This window comes from Pseudophryne corroboree, chromosome 4 (assembly GCF_028390025.1).
Source record: "Pseudophryne corroboree isolate aPseCor3 chromosome 4, aPseCor3.hap2, whole genome shotgun sequence".
NCBI classification, from domain to species: Eukaryota; Metazoa; Chordata; class Amphibia; order Anura; family Myobatrachidae; genus Pseudophryne; species Pseudophryne corroboree.
The window spans coordinates 74,602,048-74,619,422 of record NC_086447.1 but is presented as its reverse complement, the minus strand read 5'-3'; the positions used below and the strand labels follow the sequence as shown (position 1 = coordinate 74,619,422).

Here is a 17,375-nt window from a genome sequence, read left to right as displayed (position 1 = left end):
ATCAACAGATGTAAAATCCTTTTGAAATGCTTTCTGTAATGTCTTATATAACAATATAGAAAAGTAAATATTTCTGAGAAACAATGTTTATAATTCATACTGGCAACAATGTTTGCATGTATGTATAATTGGTGACTATAGGCCAGAAACACATGTTGGAAATGAAATACTGGGATGTGGTTAAGATGCCGGCTGCCAGCAAGTATAGTGGGCGGATAAGGGCGGGGGGAGGGGGGGTTAGGTTCAGGTACCTCCCGGGATGGTTACGAATAGGTTGCAAGGGGTGGGGGGTTAGGGTTAGGCTGCAGACAGGGGGGGGGGGGGGGGGAAGTAGGCTTAGGCACCACCAGGGGGAGGTTAAGGTTAGGCACTAAGGCGAGGTTAGGGGTCGGCTGCAAAAAAATGCAGTGCAAAAATAAAGCTGTCCAGTATATGTGAACTATATGCAAAAGCAGACAGAAATGATTCTAGTAGGTTGTAGTACCCAGGATAATGATTGCACAGTAATTAAACAATATAACTTGATGAAAGTTAACCATTAATCTAAGTTCAAAATTATTTACTATTTAAATTATTTATTATTTGTTTACTTTACTTTTAAAGTTTATATGCTGTGTGAACTTTCACCATGGCAAATTACATGTATTGGGGAGCAATGGGTGTTGAATAATGGGCAATATGAAAATTTTTAATCAAGAAGAATTTTAGATTATGGCCTAATTATTGCAAATGAATTTATGGAAATGGCTGTTACATTAGTCTGCTTCTTATAAGGTTTTTGATGCTTTGAAAGCAAGTATTTCTTCTTCATGAGGAATGAATCATGATGTGTGGCTTTCCCGCATATCCTCCTGTAGCACATGGAATATTGTTAAACCACCTTTACCTGTCACCTATTTGAGTGAAGTAATTACTAGTGATGAGCGGGTTCGGTTCGTCGAGATCCGAACCCCCCCGAACTTCACCCATTTTACACGGGTCCGAGGCAGCCTCGGATCTTCCCACCTTGCTCGGTTAACCCAAACGCGCCCGAACGTCACCATCCCGCTGTCGGATTCTCGCGAGATTCGTATTCTATATAAAGAGCCGCGCATCACCGCCATTTTCACTCGTGCATTGGAGATTTAACGGAGAGGACGTGGCTGCGTTCTCTCCCTGAAAAGCTCTGTATCTGTTCTCAGTGTGCTGCAAATATCTGTGCTCAGTGTGCTGCAAATATCTGTGCTCAGTGTGCTGCAAATATCTACGTTCTCTGCCTGAAAAACGCTCCATATCTGTGCTCAGTGTGCTGCAAATATCTGATCAGTGTGCTGCATTGTGGGGACCACCAGTATTATAGTACAGTACAGTAGGCCATTGCTGTATCTTGCAGCTCTGTGTCAAGTATACTATCCATATCTGTGCTGCATTATTGTGAGCAGTATATAGTAGGACAGTGCAGCATTTTGGTGACCAGCAGTATACATATAGTACAGTAGGCCATTGCTGTATCTTGCAGCTCTGTGTCAAGTATACTATCCATATCTGTGCTGCATTATTGTGAGCAGTATATAGTAGGACAGTGCAGCATTTTGGTGACCAGCAGTATACATATAGTACAGTAGGCCATTGCTGTATCTTGCAGCTCTGTGTCAAGTATACTATCCATATCTGTGCTGCATTATTGTGAGCAGTATATAGTAGGACAGTGCAGCATTTTGGTGACCAGCAGTATACATATAGTACAGTACAGTAGGCCATTGCTGTATCTTGCAGCTCCGTATCACTTCAAGTATCCATATCTGTGCTGTATTATTGTGAGCAGTATATAGTAGGACAGTGCAGCATTTTGGTGACCAGCAGTATACATATAGTACAATACAGTAGGCCATTGCTGTATCTTGCAGCTCCGTATCACTTCAAGTATCCATATCTGTGCTGCATTATTGTGAGCAGTATATAGTAGGACAGTGCAGCATTTTGTTGACCAGCATTATACATATAGTACAGTACAGTAGGCCATTGCTGTATCTTGCAGCTCTGTGTCAAGTATACTATCCATATCTGTGCTGCATTATTGTGAGTAGTTTATAGTAAGACAGTGCAGAATTTTGTTGACAGTACAGTAGGCCATTGCTGTATCTTGCAGCTCTGTATCACTTCAAGTATCCATATCTGTGCTGCATTATTGTGAGCAGTATATAGTAGGACAGTGCAGCATTTTGGTGACCAGCAGTATAGATATAGTACAGTACAGTAGGCCATTGCTATTGATATATCACTGGCATATAATTCCACACATTAAAATATGGAGAACAAAAATGTGGAGGGTAAAATAGGGAAAGATCAAGATCCACTTCCACCTCATGCTGAAGCTGCTGCCACTAGTCATGGGCGAGACAATGAAATGCCTTCAACATTGTCTGCCAAGGCCGATGCCCAATGTCATAGTAGAGAGCATGTAAAATCCAAAAAACAAAAGTTCAGGAAAATGACCCAAAAATCTAAATTAAAAGCGTCTGATGAGAAGCGTAAACTTGCCAATATGCCATTTACGACACGGAGTGTCAAGGAACGGCTGAGGCCCTGGCCTATGTTCATGGCTAGTGGTTCAGCTTCACATGAGGATGGAAGCACTCATCCTCCTGCTAGAAAACTGAAAAGACTTAAGCTGGCAAAAGCACAGCAAAGAACTGTGCGTTCTTCTAAATCACAAATCCCCAAGAAGAGTCCAATTGTGTCGGTTGCGATGCCTGACCTTCCCAACACTGGACGGGAAGAGGTGGTGCCTTCCACCATTTGCACGCCCCCTGCAAGTGCTGGAAGGAGCACCCACAGTCCGGTTCCTGATAGTCAAATTGAAGATGTTACTGTTGAAGTACACCAGGATGAGGATATGGGTGTTGCTGGCGCTGAGGAGGAAATTGACAAGGAGGATTCTGATGGTGAGATGGTTTGTTTAAGTCAGGCAGCCGGGGAGACACCTGTTGTCCGTGGGATGAATAAGGCCATTGACATGCCTGGTCAAATGACAAAAAAAATCACCTCTTCGGTGTGGAATTATTTTAACAGAAATGCAGACAACAGGTGTCAAGCCGTGTGTTGCCTTTGTTAAGCTGTAATAAGTAGGGGTAAGGATGTTAACCACCTCGGAACATCCTCCCTTATACGTCACCTGCAGCGCATTCATCATAAGTCAGTGACAAGTTCAAAAACTTTGGATGACAGCGGAAGCAGTCCACTGACCACTACATCCCTTCCTCTTGTACCCAAGCTCCTGCAAACCACACCGCCAACTCCCTAAGTGTCAATTTCCTCCTTAGACAGGAAAGCCAATAGTCCTGCAGGCCACGTCACTGGCAAGTCTGACGAGTCCTCTACTGCCTGGGATTCCTCCGATGGATCCTTGAGTGTAACGCCTAATGCTCCTGGCTCTGCTGTTGTTGCTGCTGGGAGTCGATCATCATCCCAGAGGGGAAGTCGGAAGACTACTTGTACTACTTCCAGTAAGCAATTGACTGTCCAACATTCCTTTGCGAGGAAGATGAAATATCACAGCAGTCATCCTGTTGCAAAGCGGATAACTCAGGCCTTCGCAGCTGTGTTGGTGTTAGACGTGTGTCTGGTATCCGCCGATAGTTCACAGGCAATTAGAGAATTTATTGAGGTACTGTGGCCCCGGTACCGAATACCATCTAGGTTCCACTTCTCTAGGCAGGCGATACCTAGAATGTACACAGACGTTAGAAAAAGACTCACCAGTGTCCTAAAAAATGCAGTTGTACACAATGTCCACTTAACCACGGACATGTGGACAAGTGGAGCAGGGCAGACTCAGGACTATATGACTGTGACAGCCCACTGGGTAGATGTATTGCCTTCCGCAGCAAGAACAGCAGCGGCGGCACCAGTAGCAGCATCTCGCAAACGCCAACTCGTTCCTAGGCAGGCTACACTTTGTATCACCACTTTCCATAAGAGGCACACAGCCGACAACGTCTTATGGAAACTGAGGAACATCATTGCAGAATGGCTTACCCAATTGGACTCTCCTGTGGATTTGTGACATCAAACAACGCCACCAATATTGTGCGTGCATTACATCTGGGCAAATTCCAGCACGTCCCATGTTTTGCACATACGTTGAATTTGGTGCTTGCAGAATTATTTAAAAAATGACAGGGGTGTGCAAGAGATGCTGTCGGTGGCCCGAAGAATTGCGGGCCACTTTTGGCATTCAGCCACTGCGTGCCGTAGACTGGAGCACCAGAAAACACTCCTGAACCTGCCCCGCCATCATCTGAAGCAAGAAGTGGTAACGAGGTGGAATTCAACCTTCTATATGCTTCAGAGGATGGAGGAGCAGCAAAAGGTCATTCAAGCCTATACATCTGCCTACGATATAGGCAAAGGAGGGGGAATGCACCTGACTCAAGCGCAGTGGAGAATGATTTCAACGTTGTGCAAGGTTCTGCAACCCTTTGAACTTGCCACACGTGAAGTCAGTTCAGACACTGCCAGCCTGAGTCAGGTCATTCCCCTCATCAGGCTTTTGCAGAAAAAGCTGGAGAGATTGAAGGAGGAGCTAATACGGAGCGATTCCGCTAGGCATGTGGGACTTGTGGATGGAGCCCTTAATTTGCTTAACCAGGATTCACGGGTGGTCAATCTGTTGAAATCAGAGCACTACATTTTGGCCACCGTGCTCGATCCTAGGTTTAAAGCCTACGTTGTAACTCTCTTTCCGGCAGACACAAGTCTGCAGAGGTTCAAAGACCTGCTGGTGAGAAAATTGTCAAGTCAAGCGGAACTTGACCAGTCGACAGCTCCTCCTTCACATTCTCCCGCAACTGGGGCTGCGAGGAAAAGGCTAAGAATTCCGAGCCCACCCACTGGCAGTGATGCAGGGCAGTCTGGAGCGAGTGCTGACATCTGGTCCGGACTGAAGGACCTGCCAACGATTACTGACATGTCATCTACTATCACTGCATATGATTCTGTCACCATTGAAAGAATGGTGGAGGATGATATGAGTGACAGCATCCAAGTAGGCACGTTAGACAGTCCGTATGTATACTGGCAGGAAAAAGAGGCAATTTGGAGGCCCTTGCGCAAACTGGCTTTATTTTACCTAAGTTGCCCCCCCCCCCCCCTCCAGTGTGTACTCCGAAAGAGTGTTTAGTGCAGCCGCTCACCTTGTCAGCGATCGGCGTACGAAGTTACTTCCACAAAATGTGGAGAAGATGATGTTCATCAAAATGAATTATAATCAATTCCTCTGTGGAGACATTCACCAGCAATTGCCTCCAGAAAGTACACATGGGCCTGATATAGTGGATTCCAGTGGGGACGAATTAATACTCTGTGAGGAGGGGGATGTACACAGTGAAAGGGGTGATGAATCGGACGATGAGGAGGAGGTGGACATCTTGCCTCTGTAGAGCCAGTTTGTGCAAGGAGAGACTGATTGCTTCTTTTTTGGTGGGGGCCCAAACCAACCAGTCATTTCAGCCACAGTCGTGTGGCAGACCCTGTCGCTGAAATGATGGGTTTGTTAAAGGTGTGCATGTCCTGTTTATACAACATAAGGGTGGGTGGGAGGGCCGAAGGACAATTCCATCTTGCACCTCTTTTTTTTTATCTCTGCATCATGTAATGTTTGGGGCTAATTTTTTTAAGTGCCATCCTGTCTGACACTGCAGTGCCACTCCTAGATGGGCCAGGTGTTTGTGTCAGCCACTTGGGTCGCTCGCTTAGCTTAGTCATCCAGAAACCTCGGTGCAAATTTTAGGAATAAAGATAATATTGTGAGGTGTTCAGAATAGACTGGAAATGAATGGAAATTATGGTTATTGAGGTTAATAATACTATAAGATCAATATTACCCCCAAATTCTATGATTTAAGCTGTTTTTGACGGTTTTAAAAAAAAAAACACCCGAATCCAAAACACACCAGAATCTGACAAAAAAAATTCAGGGAGGTTTTGCCAAAACGCGTCCGAATCCAAAACACGGCCGCAGAACCGAATCCAAAACCAAAACACAAAACCCTAAAAATTTACGGTGCACATCTCTAGTAATTACTAGTGATGTGGACCGGACATTTTTCGGGTTTTGTGTTTTGGTTTTGGATTCAGTTCCGCGGCCGTGTTTTGGATTCAGACGCGTTTTGGCAAAACCTCACCGAAATTTTTTTGTCAGATTCGGGTGTGTTTTGGATTCGGGTGTTTTATACAAAAAACCCTAAAAAAACAGCTTAAATCATAGAATTTGGGGGTCATTTTGATCCCATAGTTTATTAACCTCAATAACCATAATTTCCACTAATTTCCAGTCTATTCTGAACACCTCATACCTCACAATATTATTTTTAGTACTAAAATTTGCACCGAGGTCGCTGGATGGCTAAGCTAAGCGACACAAGTGGCCGACACAAACACCTGGCCCATCTAGGAGTGGCACTGCAGTATCAGACAGGATGGCACTTCAAAAAAATAGTCCCCAAACAGCACATGATGCAAAGAAAAAAAGAGGTGCACCAAGGTCGCTGGATGGCTAAGCTAAGCGACCCAAGTGGCCGACACAAACACCTGGCCCATCTAGGAGTGGCACTGCAGTGTCAGACAGGATGGCACTTCAAAAAAATAGTCCCCAAACAGCACATGATGCAAAGAAAAAAAGAGGTGCACCAAGGTCGCTGGATGGCTAAGCTTAAGCGACCCAAGTGGTCGACACAAACACCTGGCCCATCTAGGAGTGGCACTGCAGTGTCAGACAGGATGGCACTTCAAAAAAATAGTCCCCAAACAGCACATGATGCAAAGAAAAAAAGAGGCGCACCAAGGTCGCTGTGAGACTAAGCTAAGCGACACAAGTGGCCGACACAAACACCTGGCCCATCTAGGAGTGGCACTGCAGTGTCAGGCAGGATGGCACTTCAAAAAAATAGTCCCCAAACAGCACATGATGCAAAGAAAAAAAGAGGCGCACCAAGGTCGCTGTGAGACTAAGCTAAGTGACACAAGCGGCCGACACAAACACCTGGCCCATCTAGGAGTGGCACTGCAGTGTCAGGCAGGATGGCACTTCAAAAAAATTGTCCCCAAACAGCACATGATGCAAAGAAAAAAAGAGGTGGATAAAAGAGATGGATAGTATACTTAATGAATGACGACACAGAGGTAGGTACAGCAGTGGCCTTCCGTACTGCTATATATAGTATACTGGTGGTCACTGTGTCAGCAAACTGCAAAACTAAAATGCACCACAGGTATAGAATGTAGATGGATAGTATACTTAATGAATGACGACACAGAGGTAGGTACAGCAGTGGCCTTCCGTACTGCTATAGTATACTGGTGGTCACTGTGTCAGCAAACTGCAAAACTAAAATGCACCACAGGTATAGAATGTAGATAGATAGTATACTTAATGAATGACGACACAGAGGTAGGTACAGCAGTGGCCTTCCGTACTGCTATATATAGTATACTGGTGGTCACTGTGTCAGCAAACTGCAAAACTAAAATGCACCACAGGTATAGAATGTAGATGGATAGTATACTTAATGAATGATGACACAGAGGTAGGTACAGAGGTGGCCTTCCGTACCGTACTGCTATATATAGTATACTGGTGGTCACTGTGTCAGCAAACTGCAAAACTAAAATGCACCACAGGTATAGAATGTAGATGGATAGTATACTTAATGAATGATGACACAGAGGTAGGTACAGAGGTGGCCTTCCGTACCGTACTGCTATATATAGTATACTGGTGGTCACTGTGTCAGCAAACTGCAAAACTAAAATGCACCACAGGTAGAGAATGTAGATGGATAGTATACTTAATGAATGATGACACAGAGGTAGCTACAGCAGTGGCCTTCCGTACTGCTATATATAGTATACTGGTGGTCACTGTGTCAGCAAACTGCAAAACTAAAATGCACCACAGGTATAGAATGTAGATGTATAGTATACTTAATGAATGACGACACAGAGGTAGGTACAGCAGTGGCCTTCCGTACTGCTATATATAGTATACTGGTGGTCACTGTGTCAGCAAACTGCAAAACTAAAATGCACCACAGGTATAGAATGTAGATGGATAGTATACTTAATGAATGATGACACAGAGGTAGGTACAGAGGTGGCCTTCCGTACCGTACTGCTATATATAGTATACTGGTGGTCACTGTGTCAGCAAACTGCAAAACTAAAATGCACCACAGGTAGAGAATGTAGATGGATAGTATACTTAATGAATGATGACACAGAGGTAGCTACAGCAGTGGCCTTCCGTACTGCTATATATAGTATACTGGTGGTCACTGTGTCAGCAAACTGCAAAACTAAAATGCACCACAGGTATAGAATGTAGATGGATAGTATACTTAATGAATGACGACACAGAGGTAGGTACAGCAGTGGCCTACCGTACTGCTATATATAGTATACTGGTGGTCACTGTGTCAGCAAACTGCAAAACTAAAATGCACCACAGGTATAGAATGTAGATGGATAGTATACTTAATGAATGACGACACAGAGGTAGGTACAGCAGTGGCCTTCCGTACTGCTATATATAGTATACTGGTGGTCACTGTGTCAGCAAACTGCAAAACTAAAATGCACCACAGGTATAGAATGTAGATGGATAGTATACTTAATGAATGACGACACAGAGGTAGGTACAGCAGTGGCCTTCCGTACTGCTATATATAGTATACTGGTGGTCACTGTGTCAGCAAACTGCAAAACTAAAATGCACCACAGGTATAGAATGTAGATGGATAGTATACTTAATGACGACACAGAGGTAGGTACAGCAGTGGCCTACTGTACCGTAATGCTATATATTATATACTGGTGGTCACTGGTCAGCAAAACTCTGCACTGTACTCCTCCTATATAATATTATACTGGTGGTCCCCAGTCCCCACAATAAAGCAGCACACTGAGCACAGATATGGAGTGTTTTTCAGGCAGACAACGTATATTGGTGGTCACTGTCAGCAAAACTCTGCACTGTACTCCTGCTATATAATACAGCTGCTCCCCAGTCCCCACAATTAAGCAGTGTGAGCACAGATATATGCAGCACACTGTGAGCACAGATATGGAGCGTTTTTTTCAGGCAGAGAACGGATAACTGGTGGTCACTGATCAGCAAAACTCTGCACTGTACTCCTCCTATATACAGCTGCTCCCCAGCCCTCCCCACAATTAAGCAATAGTGCACAGCACAATCAAGTTCAACAATAACGGAGAGGACGCCAGCCACGTCCTCTCCCTAACATTTCCAATGCACGAGTGAAAATGGCGGCGGCGCGCGGCTGCTTATATAGAATCCGAATATCGCGAGAATCCGACAGCGGGATGATGACGTTCGGGCGCGCTCGGGTTACCCGAGCCATACGGGAGAATCCGAGTATGCCTCGGACCCGTGTAAAAAGGGTGAAGTTCGGGGGGGTTCGGTTTCCGAGAAACCGAACCCGCTCATCACTAGTAATTACATTAAGTAATTTAGTTGATTATGCAATATGAGGTGGTGAATGATAAATGGCCACATACTGAAATATATTTGGCATTGGATCCAAGTAATGTATCAGAAAATAATTATGTAGACTCCTTAATCAACTAAATAAAAAATATGAAATACATAATGCTGCCTGATCACAAAGTCATCACAAAATGTCAGAACATATTAGTAGTCCCTTTTACTTCGTCATATTTAAATTTGTATACTTGGGTGCAAACCTGGAGCCCATGAAGGTGCCCACAAAAGTAATTCCAAACCTTTCAGAATAACACTCTAACCACATGGTAATTGTTTTTTTATCAAGCATTGAATGCATGAACTATTTGTCACAGTAAAGTAGAACCATGCAGTGCTGAAACAGCAAAATCCCTTTAAATATATTGTACAAGTGTAACTTACCTTGACCAAGGGGCTTCCCAATAGTCTTATATTTTCATTAATTATGTTCATGAGCTGCACTATGATTGGGTCATCATATTCAAATCTATGACCGAGTAGTATGGACACAATTATATTGGCTACAGCTGCATTGATGATATTTAAATGATCAAAGGGTTTTCCTAAAAAAGGAATAGATCATTATTTTCAGAAATAAACTTTTTATAGTTATAACTAAAATGGGTGAAATGTTCTGCAGGCAGAATAAACCATTTGCGAAGATCATGTAGAGAAAATGTTGAAGATTCAGAACATATGTCCTTTAAAAATGCTTTTCAAGAAACCTAGGGGTATATTTACCAAGCAGCAATTTTAGCTTTTTACCATTTTTTGGGGAAGTTTTCCAGAGGTTTTGCCACCCCTGAATTTAATACAACAGAAACCACCCGGAAATCACCTGGAGTATAGAAACCCCAGATTTGCAAAGCAGTGGTTTTAGTAAATGTCCCCAAAACCGCCCAAATCCAGTAGATGACAGCATTAGGCAGGCATGTTTGCAGAAACCACATCCCAGTTCCATAGGATATGTGCATGCTATTGCATATAAACATTTTAAAAACCACCTGCTGGCACCTGTAGTGTACCATTGGTAAAAAAGGAAACAAAAAGTACACATTCACATGGAATTTGAAAGTATTTGAAATATCTCACCCAGACACTGCTCATTTAGTCATTTATAACTTACAGATCCATGGGCCAGGTCCTTTTTGGCCATGAAGCATCCATAGACTTGGCAAAACCAAAAAATATTAAGCAACTTCAAGAAGGAGTCTGATGCAACCAATTGGTCACTTGTGGGCACTCTTATAGATATGAATAGAAAGTGCTCTGATTGTCAGATTTCGGTCACTCCTCTTTCTCTGACTAATCAGAGAAGCCCAAGGTTAATTGTCTTAAGGGGGATTGCCATTATATTTTGTGGTGACCCCACTTACCTAGATATTCCAGCCCTAGGCTGACCAGTCCAGGGCTGGCTTGCATTTTGGCAGAGGTACCCCATGCCAGTTGTCTCCCTGCTTTAGTGCTACCAGCCCTGGTTGGTTCAGTCAAGTGCTGGCTATTAAACAATCCTGGAGACCCCATGCCATTTTGACCTCAATTTTTTCACTAACAACCAATTCTTAAATGCATGGAGCTGGTTATTAATTGAGATGGATCCCTATGTTTATGATCCCCATGTAATGTTCTTTTGGAGTTTTTTGTTTGTTCACATTGCAAAACCATGGATTGTCAAGATTTTTAGTAGAGATGAGCAGGTTTGGAGTTACTCAGTTCTTAACGCCAGAATTAATGCAAAATCAGATTTTATGAATTTTTCTTATTGGCTAACCAAAACACATGATGTCCGAGAGCCAATAAGGAGATCCGGGTAAATCCGAGTAAAACTGAGTAAAATCGAACCTGCTCATATCTAATTTTTAGCAGTTTTGAGGAGAAATAGGGGCTGCCTCACTCGTCAATTCACCTAGAATGTCATGGTGCAGTTCCATCACTACTATACAATATGTACAGTAGGATCCTAACTCACCCCATCTACTTTGAGAAAACAAAAGTACTTGATTATTGTCACCATATGGGGAAATTTCCAGATCAAGGTGTGGCCATGCTGGCAACACTTAGCATTCCCCTACCGACAACTACCTCTAATAATGGATTGCTAGAGTGGGCTATACCCAATCCAGAGTAGTTCATTGCTTAACTTCTATTTCCTATACAGCCAGTCCCCAAAGTCAGATTATGTTTACAAGAATTGTTCTGTGTATTGCTCTTTTCTAAGATCAAGGGCAGGACTATATCTAACTGATTTGTTTGGCTATTTTCTGATTATTATTATTATTATTATCCTTTATTTATATGGCGCCACAAGGGTTCCGCAGCGCCCAATTACAGAGTACATGAATAATCAAACAGGAAAACAGCAACTTACAGTTGATGACAGTATAGGACAAGTACAGGGTAAATAAATATAGTTACATCAGCAGATGACACTGGAATAAGTATCAGGTGTCAGAAGACTGCTGGAGTTGATGCAGTTGAAGATTATTAAAGTAAGAAAGGATAAGCACATGAGGGAAGAGGGCCCTGCTCGTGAGAGCTTACATTCTAAAGGGGAGGGGTAGACAGACAGGGGTGACACAGATGGGGTACATGGAGAGTGTAGAACAGAGGGTTAGGATGAGATTTGGCTGGGTTTGGTGAAGAAGTGGGTCTTGAGAGCCCGTTTGAAGTTTTGTAGAGAGGTGGAGAGTCTGAGGGGGAGAGGCAGGGAATTCCAGAGAAGTGGTGCAGCATGTTAAAAATCTTGGAGGTAGGAGTGGGAGGAGGTGATCCGTAGGCAGGAAAGTCGTCGTGCATTAGCAGAGCGAAGAGGACGTGTGGGAATGTAAAGGGAGATAATATCAGAGATGTAGATGGGAGAGGAGTTGGTGAGGGCTTTGTAAGCGAGTGTGAGAAGCTTGAAATGGATTCTGAAAGGGAAGGGGAGCCAGTGAAGGTCTAGTAAGAGAGGAGAGGTAGACGCAGTGGCGGATCCAGGGGGGGGGGCACTTGGGCCCGTGCCCCCCCTGTCATTTGTGGCCTCCGTGTGTCCCATCCCCCCCCGCGCTGGAAGATGACGGGCGCCCGCTGAGATTGTGTTACCAGCGGGCGCCCGTCTCCCTGCACAGCGGCAGCCGGTGGCAGGAGCTCAGTACTGAGCTCCGGCTTCCGGCGCTGTCACTGTGCAGCGTGCGCTATGGGAGAGACGTCAGTCATGACGTCTCTCTCATAGTCCAAAATAGAAAGATGGGATGATTCCCAAGCGCTGTTCTACATATAGGAATATCCTTCCATTCGATTTCCAAAAGACAGGTATCCTTAAGAGAAAACAAAAAGGACAAACACGTCCTATGTGTATGAATATTCTCAAATCTTCACAATCAACAGAAGGAGTCCACCACTGACCTTAAATCAAGGCCCTATGTTCACATAAAGGTATCTTTCTGGGACTCCACTTCTAAGTATATCCAAGTTAATTCCTATTCATTTTCGCTTGACTTATTGGTATATAGCTCACCTTCAATAAGTGCCCTATGTTCACCAAAAGGTATCTTTTACTCCATGGGTCCTCCGTTATATAAGGTCCTGCTTGTAGTTTTTATAGTCACCGGCAAAGAAAAAGGGTTCGTATACCTCGTGTATTATCCAAGTAATTTATTAAAAAGAATAAAATTCATAAATACATAACCCACTGATATCGACTGGACCATATACCACTTCACAGCCCTCAGATGGAAAAAAATAGAGGGGGAAAAAAGGTTTCAAAGTGAAAAAATAAATTAAACCGCAATTAAGCGGTATAAAAGATAATCCACCAAAAACGTTCCTTCCCATCTACTGGGGGCATTATCACATCCTGAGGAAGGAACGTCAGTTCCGAAACGCGTAGGTGAGATCACAGTCACTAACCCTAGACTTAACTATACCACCCACTGAGAGAGGTTTTTGGTGGATTATCTTTTATACCGCTTAATTGCGGTTTAATTTATTTTTTCACTTTGAAACCTTTTTTCCCCCTCTATTTTTTTCCATCTGAGGGCTGTGAAGTGGTATATGGTCCAGTCGATATCAGTGGGTTATGTATTTATGAATTTTATTCTTTTTAATAAATTACTTGGATAATACACGAGGTATACGAACCCTTTTTCTTTGCCGGTGACTATAAAAACTACAAGCAGGACCTTATATAACGGAGGACCCATGGAGTAAAAGATACCTTTTGGTGAACATAGGGCACTTATTGAAGGTGAGCTATATACCAATAAGTCAAGCGAAAATGAATAGGAATTAACTTGGATATACTTAGAAGTGGAGTCCCAGAAAGATACCTTTATGTGAACATAGGGCCTTGATTTAAGGTCAGTGGTGGACTCCTTCTGTTGATTGTGAAGATTTGAGAATATTCATACACATAGGACGTGTTTGTCCTTTTTGTTTTCTCTTAAGGATACCTGTCTTTTGGAAATCGAATGGAAGGATATTCCTATATGTAGAACAGCGCTTGGGAATCATCCCATCTTTCTATTTTGGTGTTTGTGATAAGAAGTGGTGCTCTTAGGGTTGGAACCCGAGCTGCTGTTTTGGGGGCGCAAGTTGCTATTATCGTCTCTCTCATAGTGCTTACTGAGGAGCGGACGCCCAGGGAGGAGGAGGACTGCAGCGGCGCGGGAACGGGGCTCGGTAAGTATGTTTTTTTTCTTAATGCAGCGGGGGCATTACTACTGGGGTGGCATCAACAAGGGGCATTACTACTGGGGGGGGGGCATTACTACTGGGGGCATTATATCTGGGGGCATCAGTACTGGGGGGGTCATCTATTGGGGGCAGCTACTGGGGGACATTTTCACTGGGGGCCATCTACTGGGGGCATTATTACTGGGAGGCACCTACTGGGGGATTATTATTGGGGGCACCTAATGAGGGACATTTTTACTGGGGGCTATCTACTGTGGGCATTATTACTGGGGGCATCTACTGGGGGCATTACTACTGGGGGGTCATCTATTGGGGGCAGCTACTGGGGGACATTTTTACTGGGCGCTATCTACTGGGGGCATTATTACTGGGGGGCATCTACTGGGGGCATTACTACTGGGGGATCATCTATTGGGGGCAGCTACTGGGGGCATTATTACTGGGGGGCAGCTACTGGGGGCATTACTACTGGGGGGTCATCTATTGGGGCAAAGTCCTAGGGGGCATTACTACTGGAGGACATCATTACTGGGGGGGCATCTACTGGGGGCAAACTACTGGGGGACATTATTACTGGGGGCCAACTACAAAGGTGCTAACTACTGGGGGCATACTACAGGAGGGCATTACTACTGGCGGCTTAACTACAGGGGCATTACTACTTGGGGGCCAAACTACTGGGGGCATAACTACAGGGGCCAAACTACTGGGGGATAACTACAGGGGCCAAACTACTGGGGGCATTACTACTGGAGGCTAAACTATAAGGGGGGCATAACTACAGGGGCTAAACTACAATGGGGCAAACTACAGGGGGGCATTACTACTGGTGGCTAAACTAGTGGGGGCATTACCACTGGGAGGCTAAACTAAAGGGGGGGTAAACTACTGGGGTCATAACTGCAGGGGCATTACCACTGGGGGCATAATGACTGGGGGCATTACTACAGGCAACATTACTACTGGGGGCAATACGGGCATTGCATAAGGAGCACCACTACTATGGGGTCTATATAAGGGGCACTACCAGTACAGTGGACATTGCATAATGAGCGCTACAACTGTGGGCATTGTATAAGAAGCGCCACCTCACATGCACCGAAGCCGCACGCAAATGTACTTGCCCCTTCCATCGTGCCCCCCCTATCATTTTCTTCTGGATCCGCCCCTGGGTAGACGTAGTGCGTTTGGTGAGGAAAATGAGCCAGGCAGCAGCATTGAGGATAGATTGGAGTGGAGAGAGGTGTTTGTCAGGAATGCCAGTCAGGAGGAGATTAAAGTAATCCAGTCTGGAGATGACCAGTGAGTGGATAAGAGTCTTAGTAGCATCCTGGGTCAGAAAGGGTCTGATCCTGGAAATATTTTTTAGATGAAAACGGCAGGTTTGTGAGAGGTGCTGAATGTGTGGTTTGAAGGAGAGGGAGGAGTCAAGGATTACTCCAAGACAGCGATTATAGTATTTGGTCTCAGGTTAGTTGCCTTAGGGGTTTGGGTTTGTCCACATTATTTCTTTTTTAGTTCAACCAATTTGCAAATTATACTATGTAGGGACTTCAACACTGTTAAGGTCAGTATTTACATACAGGTGCATAGATTGTACTGCTGCCTTTCTGCCTATATGCTATCTTCTCTAGACATTGAAGAAATTGCAGGGGGAGGGCACCCCTATCCGCCTTTGATTGGATTGCACAAAAATTGGGAGGTTCTGGGATGTCCCACCTTCTTCCACTAAACTGACATTTCCTTCATTCTCTTTCTCCTTTCTCTGTTACGCTTTCGTTCACAGATACAGCCCCACTATAATCTTCATTTTTGTCAGTTGAGTCTTTTCAGTGGAATTAATATCGCTCAATTTCTTTTTCTTCTCTGCTAGAAATGGTTCCAGTTACCCTCATAAGGGAATGATTTCTATTATTAACAGGGCCGGACTGGCCATCTGGTACTTCTGGCAAATGCCAGAAGGGCCAATGGGCTGGTGGGCTGGTCCGGTTCACAGAGAGCCGGGAAGGCTGTGCTCAGCTCAGCTCCCAGCTCTCTGGTTTGTCCGCCGCTGCCAGTCGTGCCCCATTGCTAAGCAATATAGGGGCGTGCTGCAAGTCCACGCCCCCTGACTCGCGACATGCCCCCATTTGTAGTGTCCGCGTGCCCTTTACACAGCGTGCTCGCCCCCTTTCTCGTGCGCGTGCACGCCTTTGGCTTACCTGCGCGTGCATGTACGACAGCGCCGGATGGAGTCCCCTGTCCATCCCTGATTATTAGTAATTTGCTGTTCATTTTCTGTTTAATTTAAATAATTCAATAAAAATGTATTAATTAAATCAGTCAATCAATCAATCAATCAAATTCTTTTCCCTGATGCAACGTTGGAAGGCGCATACAGATAGACGAGAAATAATGTATGTATATATCACTAATAGTTGTTATATTAATATCTAACCCATGTTCTTATGGAAATAATAAAGTAACCACTCACCTCCATATGATCTGAATGCCTGCAGTAAATTTTCCACCTCTTCAGTAATCTTGTCCTCTATCCCTTTCTTCCCCATCCCAAAGTCTCGTAATGTTGAAAGTGTAAATCGTCTCATCACCTTCCAGTTCTCGCCGTTAGCAAAGACAAGACCTGAACAGATGGAAAACACATCCTGGGGCTGATTTATACACATTAGTTCTACAAAGAAAATATATCCGCCAAGATACAATTTGTCTTCAACATGATGGAAGCTCTCCATTGGACCATTACCTACTCCGAGCCTAAAGCATATTCTTATCTCTCCCTGTTCATGTACCTGACCACTTTTCAAGTAATATGTTAAGTAAAAGTCCATGAACTCCTTACAATTATCCTTTTCCCTGCCTTTAAATTATATGGACAACCCCTTCTTATTTATTCCCGACTCCGCCTGTCAAAACATATTATAGAAGGTATCACATGAGATCCATGTCACCTGAAACATTGAGATGGCTTGCTTTGGAAGTATGCCCTACAGGTGATCTGTAATCAGCAGATTGCTCAACAAAACATACAGATGGAGCCCTGCGCATCTATCCCTTTTATAAGATCAACTGAGCCAGAGCAGTCAGACTTAGGTGGTCATTCCGAGTTGTTCGCTCTGTAATTTTCTTCGCATCGCAGCGATTTTCCGCTAATTGCGCATGCGCAATGTTCGCACTGCGACTG

The 17,375-nt window shown here is 44.2% G+C and overlaps 1 protein-coding gene across 1 annotated transcript in view; it reads right to left on the bottom strand.

Moving 5' to 3' along the window:
• The window catches only part of LOC134908906 (cytochrome P450 2C5-like), a 216,387-nt gene that overhangs the window by 188,787 nt on the left and 10,225 nt on the right, over positions 1-17,375 (bottom strand). Inside the window, exons 3-4 of the mRNA XM_063915139.1 lie at positions 16,668-16,817; positions 9,923-10,083 (exon numbers count right to left, since the gene is read on the bottom strand). Coding sequence (XP_063771209.1) covers positions 9,923-10,083; positions 16,668-16,817 — 311 coding nt within the window. The remainder of the gene's footprint in view (positions 1-9,922; positions 10,084-16,667; positions 16,818-17,375) is intronic.